The sequence below is a fragment of the Quercus suber genome, unplaced genomic scaffold (genome assembly GCF_002906115.3).
Source record: "Quercus suber isolate HL8 unplaced genomic scaffold, Cork oak 2.0 scaffold_525, whole genome shotgun sequence".
In the NCBI taxonomy this organism is placed as follows: Eukaryota; Viridiplantae; Streptophyta; class Magnoliopsida; order Fagales; family Fagaceae; genus Quercus; species Quercus suber.
The window spans coordinates 14,929-31,018 of NW_027069974.1; the positions used below are offsets into that span (position 1 = coordinate 14,929).

The following is a 16,090-nucleotide window of genomic DNA, read 5'->3' on the forward strand; positions in this document are numbered from 1 at the left end:
TAAAATTTTTGGCATTTATCAAAATAATTTATCTTTTGTTAAAAAAATATAAATTATGTGTTTTGACATTCAAAGCTTTTCAACTTTTTCTTTTATAGTTTTTGTCAGGTAAGACTTTTGTCTTATGTACTAGAGCACAGCACATAATGATACCTACACATTTTTAGTATCATGTGCTTAAAAGAACTGAAGAAAACCAAACCATTTTTTCTCATTTAATTACCAATCAAATAGAATTATATCAACTAAACAATTAATTACTTACTTATTTATATATATATATATATATATATATATTATTTTTTCTCCTTTGGTTGGAAAAAGCTGTACCTTCTTATGTAAATTGTTAAAAAAAATCACACCTCTAATAAATTCAGAATTTTTCCCTAAAAAAAAAAAAATTCAAAATTCTAACGATAAAAGGGCTGGGGAGGAAAGGAGTCTAGAAGATTCTGATTTTTTATTAAAAAAAAATAATAATAAAAAGCTGTACTAATTATTGGATAAAAAACAACGTCGTTTGCTCTGTTGTTTGAATAAAAAATAAAAAATAAAAAACCTTTTCGTTTTGAGATAAAACGAGAGACCGTTTAAAAATAAGAAAAAAAAAAAAAACCTTTCTTTTGGGATAAAACTAGAAATAGAGAGCAACAAAAGTTAAATTACCATAAGTCTTCTACTCTGATACCATGTTAAATTACCGATTGTCCCAAAAGTTTAAACTATTAGGTACATTGATAACTTGATCCTCAAATAAATGACTAGTTAAAATTTTTGGCATTTATCTAAATAATTTATCTTTTGTTAAAAAAATATAAATTATGTGTTTTGATAGTCAAAGCTTTTCCACTTTTTCTTTTATACTAATTTTCTGTCAGGTGAGACTTTTGCCTTATGTACCAGAACGCAACACATAATGATACTTACACGTTTTAGTATCATGTGTTTAAAGAATTGAAGGGAAGCAAAACCATATCAACTAAACAATTAATTAATTACTTATTTCTATATATATATATATATATATATTTTTTTTTTGGTTGGAATACCTTCTTATGTAACCTGTTAAAAAAAAATCACACTTCTAATAAATTCATAATTTTTTCCCTAAAAAAAGAAATAAAAATTCAGAATTCTAACGATAAAAGGGCCGACGAGGAAAGGAGTCTAGAAGATTCTTATTATTATTATTATTTTTTAATTTAAAAGAGCTGTACTAATTAATGGATAAAGAACGACGTCGTTTGCTCTGTTGTTTTTTTTTTTTTTTTTTTTTTTTTTTTTTTTTTTTTTTTTTNATATTTATATATATTTTTAGTGTGGATTCTATAATTTTTTTTAAAGGTACATTGATAACTTTATCCTCAAATAAATGACTAGTTAAAATTTTGGCATTTATCTAAATAATTTATCTTTTGTTAAAAAAAATATAAATTATGTGTTTTGATAGTCAAAGCTTTTCACTTTTTCTTTTATACTAATTTTCTGTCAGGTGAGACTTTTGCCTTATGTACCAGAACACAACACATAATGATACTTACACGTTTTAGTATCATGTGTTTAAAGAATTGAAGGGAAGCCAAACCATATCAACTAAACAATTAATTACTTACTTATTTCTATATATATATATATATATATTTTTTTTTTTTTTTTGTTGGAAAACTACTTCTTATGTAACCTGTTAAAAAAAAATCACACCTCAATAAATTCAAATTTTTCCCTTAAGAAAAAAATATTCAGAATTCTAACGATAAAAGGGCCACGAGGAAAGGAGTCTAGAAGATTCTATTATTATTATTATTAATTTAAAAAGCTGTACTAATTAATGGATAAAGAACATCGTTTTGCTCTGTTGTTATTAAACCTTTTCGTTTTGAGATAAAACCGAGACGTTTAAAAAAAGAAAAAAAAAAAACCTTTCTTTTGGGATAAAACGAAACAGAGAGCAACAAAAGGTTCATTTCACCGCTAAGAGTAGGAATTCGGAATTCCTAATCACACTCGGATTTTGTTCACCCCTCATCTTTTCTTGCGTTTACTAAAAAGAGCCGTTGAGGGGTGATCACAATCCGAGTTTGATTAGGATTTCTGAATTCCGAATAGCAAAAGGAAACAATAATTGTTGGGTATTTTAAGATTGCAATGCTTTGCATAAAGACTACATTTTGTTTTTATATATTGAAATTCCAGTTTCCACAGCGTCTCTCTCACCATCTGATTTACGCTACTTCTTCTTCTTCCTTCAAAACCCTTTTTTACTCTCTCTGATCTGTGTTCCTCATTCATGGCTATTCTTGCTAAGCTCTTGCGTTGTTTCAAGAACAAGGTGCACCATCATGCCCACAACAACAACGTAGCACTAGATCAAGAACAAGAAGAAAGTATGTACGCCTTTTACAAACGCATTGAGACCCAGATCAACTCAGCACTGACTTCTTGAGTTTCCAACCTCAAGTTTCTGTGTAGTAAGAAACTCTCTGGTTGATTGGTTGACGTCCCTTCATTTTTCTCTTGATCTTTTGCAACCGACTCTGTTTCTCGCTGTCAATATTGTCGATCGTTTCCTTCTGTTGAGGTTGTGTCGTCTGAACATGACTTGAAACAGGTGGCTATTGTTGCATTAGTCATTGCCTGTAAATTTGAGGAGAACTGGTCTCCTTCTGCTCTTACTTTAATGGAGGAGGATGAGGATGGTTATGGAAGTACTTATTACAGTCAACAGCAGATTGATGCCATCGAAAAAAACATTCTTCAAAAATTGGGGTGGAAGTTATTGGTTCCTACTATCCATTCCTTTTTGGTTGAAATTTTCGATTCTTGTGGGTACTTTGATCAAGAGTTCAAGGATATGGCATTCTTTTTGGTGAAGTGGCACTTAACAATTACCATGCTACTATCAGTTACTTGCCATCCACACTTGCTGTCTCTGCCATTTATGCTGCAATGTGCGTGCTAAAGAAAAGCCACGGTTCCAAGCAGATATTTCTTAACACCAATCAATCTCATTCTAAAGGAGAAGTCACCTTCTGTGCTGGAATGCTTCAACGGTTGGCGAGTATGGCACCCACTGGGAAACTGATGAGAACCCTTGCTGAGAAGTATTCTGATCAAATTTTGATATTACATTCCAAAAAGTAGTGACACTAGTTTCTATGTTTTCTGTTTTTTTGTTTCTTGTAAATTTTAGTGCTTTTTTTTTTTTTTTAATTAATAGAATCTAGTATTATTTCAGTGGTTTCAATATGTAATTTGGATACAATGATATCACCAAAGAGGTGATAATATCATTTTTTTTTCTTATAACATAATGTCAAAAAAAAAAACCTTTTCGTTTTGAGATAAAACCTGAGACTGTTTAAAAATAAGAAAAAAAAAAACCTTTCTTTTGGGATAAAACGAGAAACAGAGAGCAACAAAAGGTTCCATTGCTCACCGCTTAAGAGTAGGAATTCGGAATTCCTAATCACACTCGGATTTTGTTCACCTCCTCATCTTTCTTGCGTTGCACTAAAAAGCAGCCGTTGAGGCGGTGATCACAATCCGAGTTTGATTAGGATTTCTGAATTCCGAATAGCAAAAGGAAACAATAATTGTTGGGTATTTGTAAGATTGCAATGCTTTGCATAAAGACTACATTTTGTTTTTATATATTGAAATTCCAGTTTCCACAGCGTCTCTCTCACTCATCTGATTTACGCTACTTCTTCTTCTTCCTTCAAAACCCTTTTTTACTCTCTCTGATCTGTGTTCCTCATTCATGGCTATTCTTGCTAAGCTCTTGCGTTGTTTCAAGAACAAGGTGCACCATCATGCCCACAACAACAACGTAGCACTAGATCAAGAACAAGAAGAAAGTATGTACGCATTTTACAAACGCATTGAGACCCAGAATCAACTCAGCACTGACTTCTTGAGTTTCCAACCCCAAGTTTCTGTGTACGTAAGAAACTCTCTGGTTGATTGGTTGACGTCCCTTCATTTTTCTCTTGATCTTTTGCAACCGACTCTGTTTCTCGCTGTCAATATTGTCGATCGTTTCCTATCTGTTGAGGTTGTGTCGTCTGAACATGACTTGAAACAGGTGGCTACTGTTGCATTAGTCATTGCCTGTAAATTTGAGGAGAACTGGTCTCCTTCTGCTCTTACTTTAATGGAGGAGGATGAGGATGGTTATGGAAGTACTTATTACAGTCAACAGCAGATTGATGCCATCGAAAAAAACATTCTTCAAAAATTGGGGTGGAAGTTATTGGTTCCTACTATCCATTCCTTTTTGGTTGAAATTTTCGATTCTTGTGGGTACTTTGATCAAGAGTTCAAGGATATGGCATTCCTTTTTGGTGAAGTGGCACTTAACAATTACCATGCTACTATCAGTTACTTGCCATCCACACTTGCTGTCTCTGCCATTTATGCTGCAATGTGCGTGCTAAAGAAAAGCCACGGTTCCAAGCAGATATTTCTTAACACCAATCAACCTCATTCTAAAGGAGAAGTCACCTTCTGTGCTGGAATGCTTCAACGGTTGGCGAGTATGGCACCCACTGGGAAACTGATGAGAACCCTTGCTGAGAAGTATTCTGATCAAATTTTGATATTACATTCCAAAAAGTAGTGACACTAGTTTCTATGTTTTCTGTTTTTTTGTTTCTTGTAAATTTTAGTGCTTTTTTTTTTTTTTTTTTTAATTAATAGAATCTAGTATTATTTCAGTGGTTTCAATATGTAATTTGGATACAATGATATCACCAAAGAGGTGATAATATCATTTTTTTTTATTATAACATAATGTCACCTTGAGCACACTTTGAGTGATAAGATGGACTAATTTCAATAAAAATAAGTCACCTTGATGAAAGTGCATTTTAGAGTTTGGCATAAGATTTCGTATATCATCCAAAAAAAAAAAAATGAAAAAGAAGTTTGAAATAAAAATACATTCAACTTTTGGTTTTTCTCCCTTAATTGTTTACTTTTAGGAGGGGTTCAGTGATAATGTAGACAATCAATACTCAAATTGAAATAATCGCATACTTAATTTTATAATTTATTGACTTGTGCGATTGTGAGTAATCGATATTTTCTGTCCACTACTGACTTATGCAACCCATCACTTTCTGTCGATTACTCATAATCGCACAAGTTAGTAAGTTGTGAAGTTAGATGTAAGAATGATTATGCTTGTAAAATTGTTACCTGCCAAAAGAGCACTAGTCTAACTAAGGTACCGCAAAGAATGTTACAAACTATAACAACATCCACCTTGATATGAATCCAAAGGCAAGGGATATGATATTGTGATGAGGTCTGGGGAGTGAGTGAGGGTGATAATTGTAGCAAGAGAGAGAAAAGTAACAACCATATCAAAAGGAAAAGCAAGAAGGGCAAGAAACTCAACGATAAAAGGACTAGAGGATTTCTCAATGAGCTTTCCCTTCTCTACCCTCCTTTTACTTATTTTTCTCTTTTATCACTTGAATTCTAAATTGGGAACCATGCTTTTATTTTTAGCCAATCAATACATGAATGCAAAATCCAAGAGACAAATGCAATTCAGTTTTGTATCAAAAGCTCTTTTCGTCAAGATAACGATATATTTCGGTATTAATTAATCTAATATACTATTATGAGATTATGTGTATATATATATATATATATAATTAAATATATTAACAATTATTTCATTATTTTTATTGGCGTATAAAACTAACCATTTTAATAATATATTATATTTTTTTTTTTTTTTTTAATTAATAGAATCTAGTATTATTTCAGTGGTTTCAATATGTAATTGGATACAATGATATCACCAAAGAGGTGATAATATCATTTTTTTTCTTATAACATAATGTCACCTTGAGCACACTTTGAGTGATAAGATGGACTAATTTCAATAAAAATAAGTCACCTTGATGAAAGTGCATTTTAGAGTTTGGCATAAGATTTCGTATATCACCAAAAAAAAAGAAAAAAGAAAAAGAAAAAGAAGTTTGGAATAAAAATGCATTCAACTTTTGGTTTTTCTCCCTAAATTGTTTACTTTTAGGAGGAGTTCAGTGATGATGTGGTCAATCAATACTCAAATTGAAATAATCACATACTTAATTTTATAATTTGTTGACTTGTGCGATTGTGAGTAATTGATATTTTCTGTCCACTACTGACTTATGCAACCCATCACTCTTTGTCGATTACCCATAATTGCATAAGTTAGTAAGTTGTGAAGTTAGATGTAAGAATGATTATGCTTGTAATATTGTTGCCTGCCAAAAGAGCACTAATCTAACTAAGGGACCGCAAAGAATGTTACAAACTATAACAACATCCGCCTTGGTATGAATCCAAAGGCAAGGGATGTGGTATTGTGATGAGGTCTGGGGAGTGAGTGAGGATGATAATTGTAGCAAGAGAGAGAAAAGTGACAACTATATCAAAAGGAAAAGCAAGAAGGGCAAGAAACTCAACGATAAAAGGACAAGAGGATTTCTCAATGAGCTTTCCCTTCTCTACCCTCCTTTTACTTATTTTTCTCTTTTATCACTTGAATTCTAAATTAGGAACCATGTTTTTATTTTTAGCCAATCAATACATGAATGCAAAATCCAAGAAACAAATGCAATTCAATTTTGTATCAAAAGCTCTTTTCGTCAAGATAACGATATATTTCGGTATTAATTAATCTAATATACTATTACGAGATTATGTATATATATATATATATATAATTAAATATATTAACAATTATTTCATTATTTTTATTGGCGTATAAAACTAACCATTTTAATAATATATTATACATCTTTACCAAATAAACTTTTAAAAGACTAATTGTTCTTTTTAGTAATTAATATTAGACGTCGAACCTGGGTTATTGAGAGACACGGTTTGGATATAATCGACCTAACCCAACTCTATTTTATGGGAGGTGGGCCAGGGTGAGCATTTGGTGGGTTTGTTCTCGGGTTTGATTGGGTATGTGTTTTGTCTTTCTGTGTAGCAATAGCATGACGAGGTTGTGTCCGTGTAAATTCGGAGAGTAAGAGTGCGTGTCGCTCTAAATTAAAAAATTAACTTATTTTAAAATTTAGTTTATTTTTACTATTATTTATAACTTTATTGTATTTTTTGGTATTATTTATCAGTCTTACTATATTATTTCAGCTAATTTTTCTTTATTTATTTATATACTTTTACCTTTAACTTTATCTATTGAGAATTTGAGTTGTGGTGTTGGTTGCTGTTTCCTCTTGTATTCGTAGTATTGAGCTGATTTGTTTCCTCTGTTTCCATAACAAGATGCTGTCTGCGAGTCCCTGAGAAACAGAGCTGCTGCAGAGAGATGTTGAGCAAAGAATGTTGGTTTTTTTTTTTGACAGCTTTAAAAAAAAAAAATATAAGAGCAATGAATGTTGTGCTTGAGTAATGTATTATGTGGGGTATAAAAAAAAATAGAAACAAAACTGTATTAATTAGTCTAATTTAAATTACTAAAAAGAACAATTAGTCTTTTAAAANGGTGCGTTATTGTGGGTATGATGTTGCACCTTCTTCTTCTTGAAACAGCCCAGGAGATCAGCAAAAATAGTCATGGGTTGTAGTTGTTGAAGTTGAAATACACAGATCAGAGTGGGTTTTGAAGGAAGAAGAAGCGTAAATCTGCTCTGTAATCTCAAGCAATTTTTTAAAAAAAATGTAAAATTTATTCAATGCAATGTAAACTTATAAATACCCAACAATTGTTTCCTTTTGGTATTCGGAATTCCTAATGAAACTCGTTCACCGACTCAACTATCAACAATCCGAGAAAGAGACGACGTCGTTCTTTATTATTTAACGTAGTAGGGTTTTCATTTTGGATATTTTTGTTTCAGTTGGGCTCAAAGATGGCTTAGTTAGACATGGGCCCAATTTAACAGATCTGGGCCAAGGGATTTAGTTTAAGTTGAGAGAGTTTCAGTCGAACCTGGGTTATTGAGAGACACGGTTTGATATAATTGACCTAACCCAACTAGAACAAGAACAGCGTCAAAATATGTACGCCTTTTACAAACGCATCGAGAAGCAGAATCAACTCAACACTAACTTCTTGAATTTCCAACCTCACGTTACAGAGTACCTAAGAGACTCTATGGTTGATTGGTTGACGTCCCTCCATTTTTCTCTCCATCTTACGCAACCGACTCTGTTTCTCGCCGTCAATATTTTCGATCGTTTCCTCTCCGTTGAGCTTGTGTTGTCTAAACATGACTTGAAAATGGTGGCTATTGTTGCATTAGTCATTGCCACTAAGTTTGAGGAGAGACGGTTTCCTTCTGCACTTACCTTAATGGAGAATGGGGTCGGTAGTAATTACAGTCAACAACAGATTATTGCTATGGAAAAAAATATTCTTCAAAAATTGGGGTGGAAGTTATTAGTTCCAACCATCCATTCCTTCTTGGTTGAAATTCTAGATTCTTGTGGGTATTTTGATCGAGAATTCAAGAATATGGCTTTCTTTTTTGGTGAAGTGGCCCTTAACGATTACCATGCTACTATCAGTTACTCTCCATCCACACTTGCTGTCTCTGCAATTTATGCTGCGATGTGCGTGCTAAAGAAAAGCCATGGTTCCAAGAGGAGATTTCTTAACGCCAATCAATCTCATTCGAAAAAAGAAGTCATCTTCTGTGCTAAAATGCTTCAACGGCTGGCGAATATGGCACCTAATGGGAAACTAATGAGAACGGTTTCTAAAAAGTATTCTTTTGAAGTTTTGCTGGTGCATTCCAAAAATATGGTTTCTATGTTTTCTGTTTTCTGTTTTCAGTTTTTTTTCTTTTTTCTTTTTTTTGTTTCTTGTAAATTTTAGTGCTTATTTATTTATTAATAAAATCCAGTATTATTTTAGTGGTTTCAATCGGTACTTTGGATCCATTTATATCACAAAATGGTGATAATATCATTTTTTTGATAACATAATGTCACCTTGAACACACTATGAGTGATAATATGGACCAATTTCATTCACATTTTTAGAAGGGGAAAAAACAAATGATTTTATTTCATTGTTATGTCCAAATCCCCAAAAAAAGTGATTCAATTTCTCAAAATGTAAATGTCATGCAAAAGCATATCCAAGCTTTCTTACCAATTGCAGGGCAGGAACATTTGTAGGCTCTCCTGAAATTTGGGCGTTCTCATTAGTTGATTGTTCCCCAGTCAATTGTTGACCTTGGTTTGAACTTATATAGCTTGAATCATCCTTGCTCCGCATCTTTGATTTCAAGGACTTGGATTTCAAGTCCAGCGAGTGGCTGAGAGGACAATGAACATCATGTGCACCTAGATTTTCAGTGTGAGACCACAAATTGAGCAATGACTCTACCAGCTGCCCAACTTTGTTACCAGAAACCTTATGACTTCTAGTTATTATAATGGAGCTTGATAATAACTTTGATTTTTCTATCTCAATATCAGTCAACAGATTCTCTTGAACAAACTTTTCAGATGAATATGACTCAAGTTCATATATAGCTAGAGGTCTAGAATGTTTTTCCCCTGAAATGAAACACAAATTTGACCAAAGAAGCTTGATTTTTTTAAAAATAATCTATCTCACAAACATGAGAGTAATGTTATGTGAAGTATAAATTTTCTTCTTCTCCCTTTGTTTTTGGATAGGTTAGTACATTATAATTCGGGTTGATAAACTACTTTATATGTTGGCAACAGAATATTCTAAGAATGGAAAGAACAAGGAACCAAAATGCCTCAATAAAGATGTGTGCATGGGTTTTTATTGACCAAAGACTTGTTTGGATCTAAAATAGCATAAGGATAAGCAATGATTTGATATATTTTGACCGTCACATTTCCTTTACAAGAATACCACGACACATAAATGAGGCAGACTAATACAAGGCATATTTAGTAATCTAGTATTTCATTCCCCTAACCCAAATGTTGCACAATCAATTTTGAACCACATCTCATGAAACAGTGATCACTAGTTAAACATCTCCTTTCTCCTTCCCTTAGTGCCAAAAACCTCACCTATAAAGCAAAAAGTTACCTACTTTCCATGCTTTATTATCGAAGCCTCTCTCAAGCATTCCTTAATTAAGCTGGATTTTGCAGCTACTATACACTTGTGTTTACCTTTAAGTGCTTGAAAATTTTATCAAGTTCATCAAGGGCATTGTCTGCTTTCTTTTTAACATGAAGACCGTAGTAAGCATGCGCAAGTCTCTTCAAATGGTTGAAAACAAATTGGATTTTAAATTTTGTGAATGGTAAGATCTTCAAGCTTGTCCACCAATTGAGAAGCAAATCTTTTGTTATATCCACAACCATGGTGTTTATCATGCTATATACACACTCACATAACATGTAAAATAAATACATTTTCACCATTGGCCTAAACATAGATGTGACACTAATATATATCCCCGTGCTTGGAAAGCAACTGCTTAAGGATAGGGGCCAACCTCAAAGGAACCATGTAATCTACAACACTGGCAACCTTTTCTTTAGGAGCCCACTTAGAGCTAACCTCGATAATCTCCTGTACACTATTAAATGGTTCAGGTATCTTTACACCACGATCAAGAATCTTCACAAATCGTGTATAAGCCTTGCCAGATAATAGGAAAGCTTCATGGACACTGTCTTCTTCATCATGGTCATCCTCTTTATCAATAACTTGTTTCCTTTCTTGAGCCCTCAAAACACTACTCAATTGCTCAATATCATCTTTACTCCATGATTCCAAAATATCAAATAAAGTCAAAGCTTTCTTGACTTGTTCTTTTTTTTTTTTTTGGCACCATATTCTTTGCTGTGTTTTTACAAATCAACTTACCATAATGTCCAAGGGTACTCCTCAATTCTACGTCTCCATACTCTCCCTTTAGCGATGATATTACCTAGGAACCAACTAGAGATTGAGTCAAGAGTACAAACCAATAGTATAATGTTCAACAGAGGAAGAATGCCAAACTATTGAAACACCCCCTGCCCCCAAACCAAGGATCTCAAACAAGGAACATCAAAAGCAATTACAATTCAAATGTTCTATTGATTGTTGCTTTGTACCTATGTTTTGAGCCTTATTTAAATATATCATATTGTTTAGCAGAGATTTTAGTTCTCTACTGTTCTCAAGATAATTTTAATAAAAGATACATGTACACATAGTATATGCTGCTGCATAATAGAAAAGTCTCTAGATTAACAGATTACGGATTATATAAGGATAAAATCTTCATATATTTTGTTATTAAAAAAATCATTTAACTTCATGGCCCTTTTTTTTGGGCCATGTCTTGACTTCGCAAATTGGTTGAAATTTTCCTGTGCTTTTTGTGGATCTATGACTAATAAAAATAATAACAGAGCCATTATTAATGATTTTTTGACTTTAGTAATTAGATAGTTGAATAAGATTTTAAAGAAATGGCTTGCAAATAAATCTCTTTTAGGTTTGAACCTACCTTCAATAAGCCATGAGTAACTTTGAAATTAAGTAGTTTTTGAAGTTCTGCCTTGATGACACATTCTACACTACGCCATATTTTCTGTAAGTTACCGGTTTCCACCATATTTTGTACAAACACACACGACATTAACGAACCGTGTTTATCCAATGCTGTGCAAAAGTTATCATTGATATGATTGCAAAACTTAACATTACTACAATTTATGTTTTAACATGCTATCCGGAATTTTCTTCCCTGTCATAAGTCAAAACTTATTATAATTATTATTGTTTTTTTTTTGTTAGTCATAAAGAGTAATGGGATAATAAGTTAGAATGCAACTCAAGTCTCAGGGTGATTTCAATTCTGAAATAAAAAAGAACTTCGCCAGTAGCTAGTAGGTTATGGTTTTAAATTTTGATATTCAAAAATAATAATAAGATTCCATATATTATGTTACCCGAGAGATGACGCACTTAAGTTCAGCAACATAATGACATTCTGCACAGTGATAGATGGATAACAATGGGTCTCTTTCTTTCCTCCCAAGCATCATAGTACAATTTGTATGCCTTGTCTTCCTCTCCATCTTCCTCTTCCTCTTCCTCTTGAAGTGGAGAATTTGCAAGGACGAGGGGATGTAGATGACATTTAATTTTGATAGTATATGGTAGTGGACCACAGGTAAGATGGAGATTAATATCACAATAGAGACAAGTGAAAGAATATGATTCACAAATATTGTATAGGCAAACACTGCAATCAAGTTTATTTTTCTCTATATTGTGGTCCCTGAATTGTAGAAGGTGACCATTACCTTCGTATGTTATGGCAGGCAACATTAAAGTGCTGCCTTCAGCGTGCAAGAGGAAATCACATTTGTCCTAACAAATGTGGGCGATGCTTTGACTATTTTGTTGTCCACAAGTGAAAGGAAGGATTAACTTGCGACAGGCATTGCAAAAGCTTTCATTATTCATGAATAATTTATCAAACTAAGAAAAGGACTCACTAATATCACTGTGCTTGAGCAGGGTGAGAGGGTGATATGGATGATCTGTGAAAGTAAATGTCCTTAACAGTATGTTGAGGAAGCTCTTCCACAAACATAAGTAGGACCTGTACTGCAGCCTTTCCCACAAACACTACAATTATTTACTTCTTCTTCATCATCCAGCAGCTGCTTGTTCTTACCAAGTATCAATGGATGTCCCTGGAGGAAGTAGTGAATCTGTTCTTCATTGATAGTGGTGGTGGGTAATAGAGCGCAATCAATATCCATCACACAATAGCACTGTTTACAGCTATAGTACCAAAACTTAGGAGGCTTGCTGAGATGTTCACAACAAGCATTGCAAGTAATACCTTGATCTGATTCATTAGTGCAGATGGATAGAAGATGGGGTTGATAGAAATGTTGGATCTCTAGTGGCAACTTCCTCTCAAAACATGATTTATGGATAAAGAAGAGACATGGGATGCAACCATTGGCTGTATCTCGATTCAAGAAGTAGTCTCCACATACGGGGCAATAAAAAATTAGCCTTCCGGGCATGTTCTCAAGGAGTAGCAATGGATGCTGGTGGTTAGGATGTGTATGAACTTCTTCTTCTTCATTTAACTTAACCTGACTCATTAAAGCGCAGTCCATATCAAGTTGGAAATTGCACTCGTCACAGCGGAAAATGAGCCTTGTAATTTGTAAAATCACAATATTCTTCTCTACAAGCATCACACATAGGATTAATTTATATCGTCACGTAGCTGTCGATGTATGGTAAGTGTGTGTGGTGCTTTGCAGCTCTTGTGAAGCTGAAAGCATTGCACATGATAGGTGCAGGGCGTAACTACATCCCTCGCTTCGAATGTACAAGGTCTGATCATCATTAAGTTGAACAAGCATGCAGTGCAATGCAACCAATCAGGTCCCTTCCTCTGCGATAATGGATGCTCGTGATCAAAATGTTTAATCTCCTCCATATCTCTATCTCTTCCCACTCTCTAGCATGCAAAGCAGAACCAGAGTGCTGGAGACTAATAAAGAGAGACAGATCGGAAATGATCCCTTTATAAAAAAGTTGCGTTTTTTGCCAGCCCACTTTATCATTCTTCTTTCTTTTTAGAGGGTCCATTTTGAATCCATGACTATGGAAGTACCACGTAATTTTAAAAGATAAAGGAGTAATGTTCAGTGCATGTGGGCACCAAAGTCCAGCCCATACCTATCAGTGCTCATTTAATTAGTTTATGATGTACAAGAATCTTATTTCAAATGGGAGACTTAATGCGACCGGCAAAGAATCCAAATTCGAACAAGATTAAGGATAAGACTATAAGAGGAGGTTGGCTTGCTTACAGAAGCAAAAAATGTTTGTTGCATAAGGTGTGCCAGAAAAAGAAGACATCCAAGAGAGAGAGTCGTGCGTGAAGAAGAAAATAGAGAGGAGAGAGCAATGTATTGTTGGATTTGAGACAAATAATTTGCGCGTATGAGAGTAAATAAAATAAGGTGATTTTCTTTAGTCGTGAAACATACGCTAAAGCATTTAGATTTGATAATAATGAATTGATTTGGAGTTTATCCTATAATTTTTCCTTTCAAGGAGAAAATGTTTTCCATGTAAATATTTGTATTCTTATGTGTGATTGGCTGATTACTATTTTAAATTGATAATATATGTGATAATATTATTTGGGACCTCACAATTAATGTCTAAACAAACATTAATTTAACCGGAGTAAAAAAAAATACACACACAAAAGAAGGAATGCAAATGGTGGTGGTCATTGTAGTCGTGGAAGAAACCCCTTCTGAAGATTGAAGGTACTCACTTTCTTATCATCATCTTTTTCGTTTGAATCTAATAGGTTTCTTGTCTTTGCCCTTATTGGCGACTCAACTCAATGTGAACTTTATTGTTTGTCATATATTATTATATGTACAATATGTGGACCTTAAAAACTTGGATGGCTACTGAGAAAATATGGGTAGAGAAATTTCTAAAATGGAATTTATTTTCTAGGCCCTTCGTGAAAACAAAAACCATGATTTGATATGAGCCTGGCAATAAAATTTAGCTTTCTGAGTTCAGTTTAGCTTGATATGAATTAGAATAACATCAAAATAAAAGAAAACGTCCCCTCTTCATTGGTCTCCTTAACAACCAAAGAGTGCATTGGTTACTCTGTTCCAAGTCAAATTAAATTTTGTCAAAAGATAGGTTCTTACGGGATATTAATAATTTATGCTAATGACTGAGTATTTAGTTTCATTTTTGAGAACAAAATATGTAAAGTTATGATTTTCAACTATATTATGTTGGCTTTATTTCCATACTAAATTTGATTGTAATTTCTTCAATCATTTTCCCTATTTGTATGTGGATTTATTTGTAAGGGATAAGTGTGAAAGATCAGTGAAGAATCAAGCTTCAAATGATGAATTAGTGGATTTCTCGACTAGCTCGCGAGAAGCAACCTAGGAAAAGGCCACGTGTGGAGCATATGACTGGAAGATGAAGAGTCGTGCTAGCCTATCAATTTCGCAAACGTTTTGCGAGAAGGGCCAACCAGCGAAGTACTCGTGAAAGTTTTTGTTTGGCAAAAAGTTGTGTTGCTTTACCAAAATCTTTACCCACATTATATATACCATTATTACCCACGAAATGTAAGGAGTGCTTTTCAGAGAGAAAACCCTAGTAAATATACTTGAAAGTTAGAAATTGTTATACTCACACTCATCTACACATTTCCTTGTGGTTTTCCTCAACTCCTACCTCTCAGTCTCTAGATCATTGAGAGGTTATTAGCTTAAACACTTACCACACTCATTTTGAGTGTCAAGTGTGTTTTTGGTGTTGTTGGGAAGTATTGGAAGGAGCCATTCATTGGCTGATGCAATCGGGTTGAATTGCGAGATCTGGAAAGCTAAAGAAGACAAGATTTCGAGAAGTCCATTGGTAGTAGGAGTTTGGAGGGTTCAAATACATGGGATAGACTAGGCTTGGAGGACCAAATGGACTGAGATAAATTGAAATGGATTGAATAAAAGTGAAGTGGAGTGGACCGAATGGGACCGAAATGGATCGAGTGGACTGAAATAGACTAGAGTTGATCGAATTGGACCGAAATGCTATGCTAATGTGACTCAAAAAGAGTATAGCAATAATCAATAATGTGATATAGCTTTTAGATATTGTATAGATTTGTACTAACTATAGTATAGCATTTAGCAACAATCAATTCTATTATATAGCTTTTAGATATCAAGACTTTTATGGAGTAAAATCTGTACTAATTAAAATATTACTAAAAATCATTAGGAATTTGTTTATTATATTTTTGATGTGAAACTAACCAATCATGTCATTTTGTACGTTTTTTAGTTAGTAAATGATATCATTTATATATATTTTTTTTACTATTAAAAACTTAAATGAAAACATTCATAAAATGCATCATTAATATTTGGATTAAACAATTAAATTAACTCATATAGTTATTTACTAATTACTACCATAAACCTGAGGTTACTAAACTCATTAAAGCCAACTAAATTTTAGCTTCACCTTCACCTTAGTAATTATCTCACTATAGAAAGACCACAAGTCACAATGTTCTAGAACATG

General features: G+C 33.4%; 3 protein-coding genes across 3 annotated transcripts; all 3 read left to right on the top strand.

The window, feature by feature from the left end:
- The first annotated feature begins 2,287 nt into the window (after positions 1-2,287).
- On the top strand, positions 2,288-3,141 carry LOC136063419 (cyclin-B1-5-like). The gene is made up of 3 exons (XM_065763786.1): positions 2,288-2,384; positions 2,628-2,826; positions 2,904-3,141. The coding sequence occupies exons 1-3, from the start codon at positions 2,288-2,290 to the stop codon at positions 3,139-3,141; spliced, it is 534 nt and encodes a 177-aa protein (XP_065619858.1).
- A 619-nt stretch (positions 3,142-3,760) lies between these two features.
- Positions 3,761-4,618, top strand: LOC111998353 (G2/mitotic-specific cyclin S13-7). Its single transcript, XM_024030457.2, has one exon. The coding sequence runs from the start codon at positions 3,761-3,763 to the stop codon at positions 4,616-4,618; it is 858 nt and encodes a 285-aa protein (XP_023886225.2).
- A 3,417-nt stretch (positions 4,619-8,035) lies between these two features.
- Positions 8,036-8,939, top strand: LOC136063420 (G2/mitotic-specific cyclin S13-7-like). The gene is made up of 2 exons (XM_065763787.1): positions 8,036-8,764; positions 8,883-8,939. The coding sequence occupies exons 1-2, from the start codon at positions 8,036-8,038 to the stop codon at positions 8,937-8,939; spliced, it is 786 nt and encodes a 261-aa protein (XP_065619859.1).
- The last annotated feature ends 7,151 nt before the right edge of the window (positions 8,940-16,090 follow it).

Excerpts from the sequence above, each read along its gene's own strand:
- LOC136063420 (XM_065763787.1), top strand. The coding sequence starts at position 8,036 with ATGTACGCCTTTTACAAACGCATCGAGAAGCAGAATCAACTCAACACT. Across the intron at positions 8,765-8,882 it reads ATTCTTTTGAAGTTTTGCTG|TATTATTTTAGTGGTTTCAA; the intron begins GTGCATTCCAAA and ends AATAAAATCCAG.
- LOC111998353 (XM_024030457.2), top strand. The coding sequence starts at position 3,761 with ATGGCTATTCTTGCTAAGCTCTTGCGTTGTTTCAAGAACAAGGTGCAC.
- LOC136063419 (XM_065763786.1), top strand. The coding sequence starts at position 2,288 with ATGGCTATTCTTGCTAAGCTCTTGCGTTGTTTCAAGAACAAGGTGCAC. Across the intron at positions 2,385-2,627 it reads AGATCAAGAACAAGAAGAAA|TCATTGCCTGTAAATTTGAG; the intron begins GTATGTACGCCT and ends TTGTTGCATTAG. Across the intron at positions 2,827-2,903 it reads GAAATTTTCGATTCTTGTGG|TTACTTGCCATCCACACTTG; the intron begins GTACTTTGATCA and ends TGCTACTATCAG.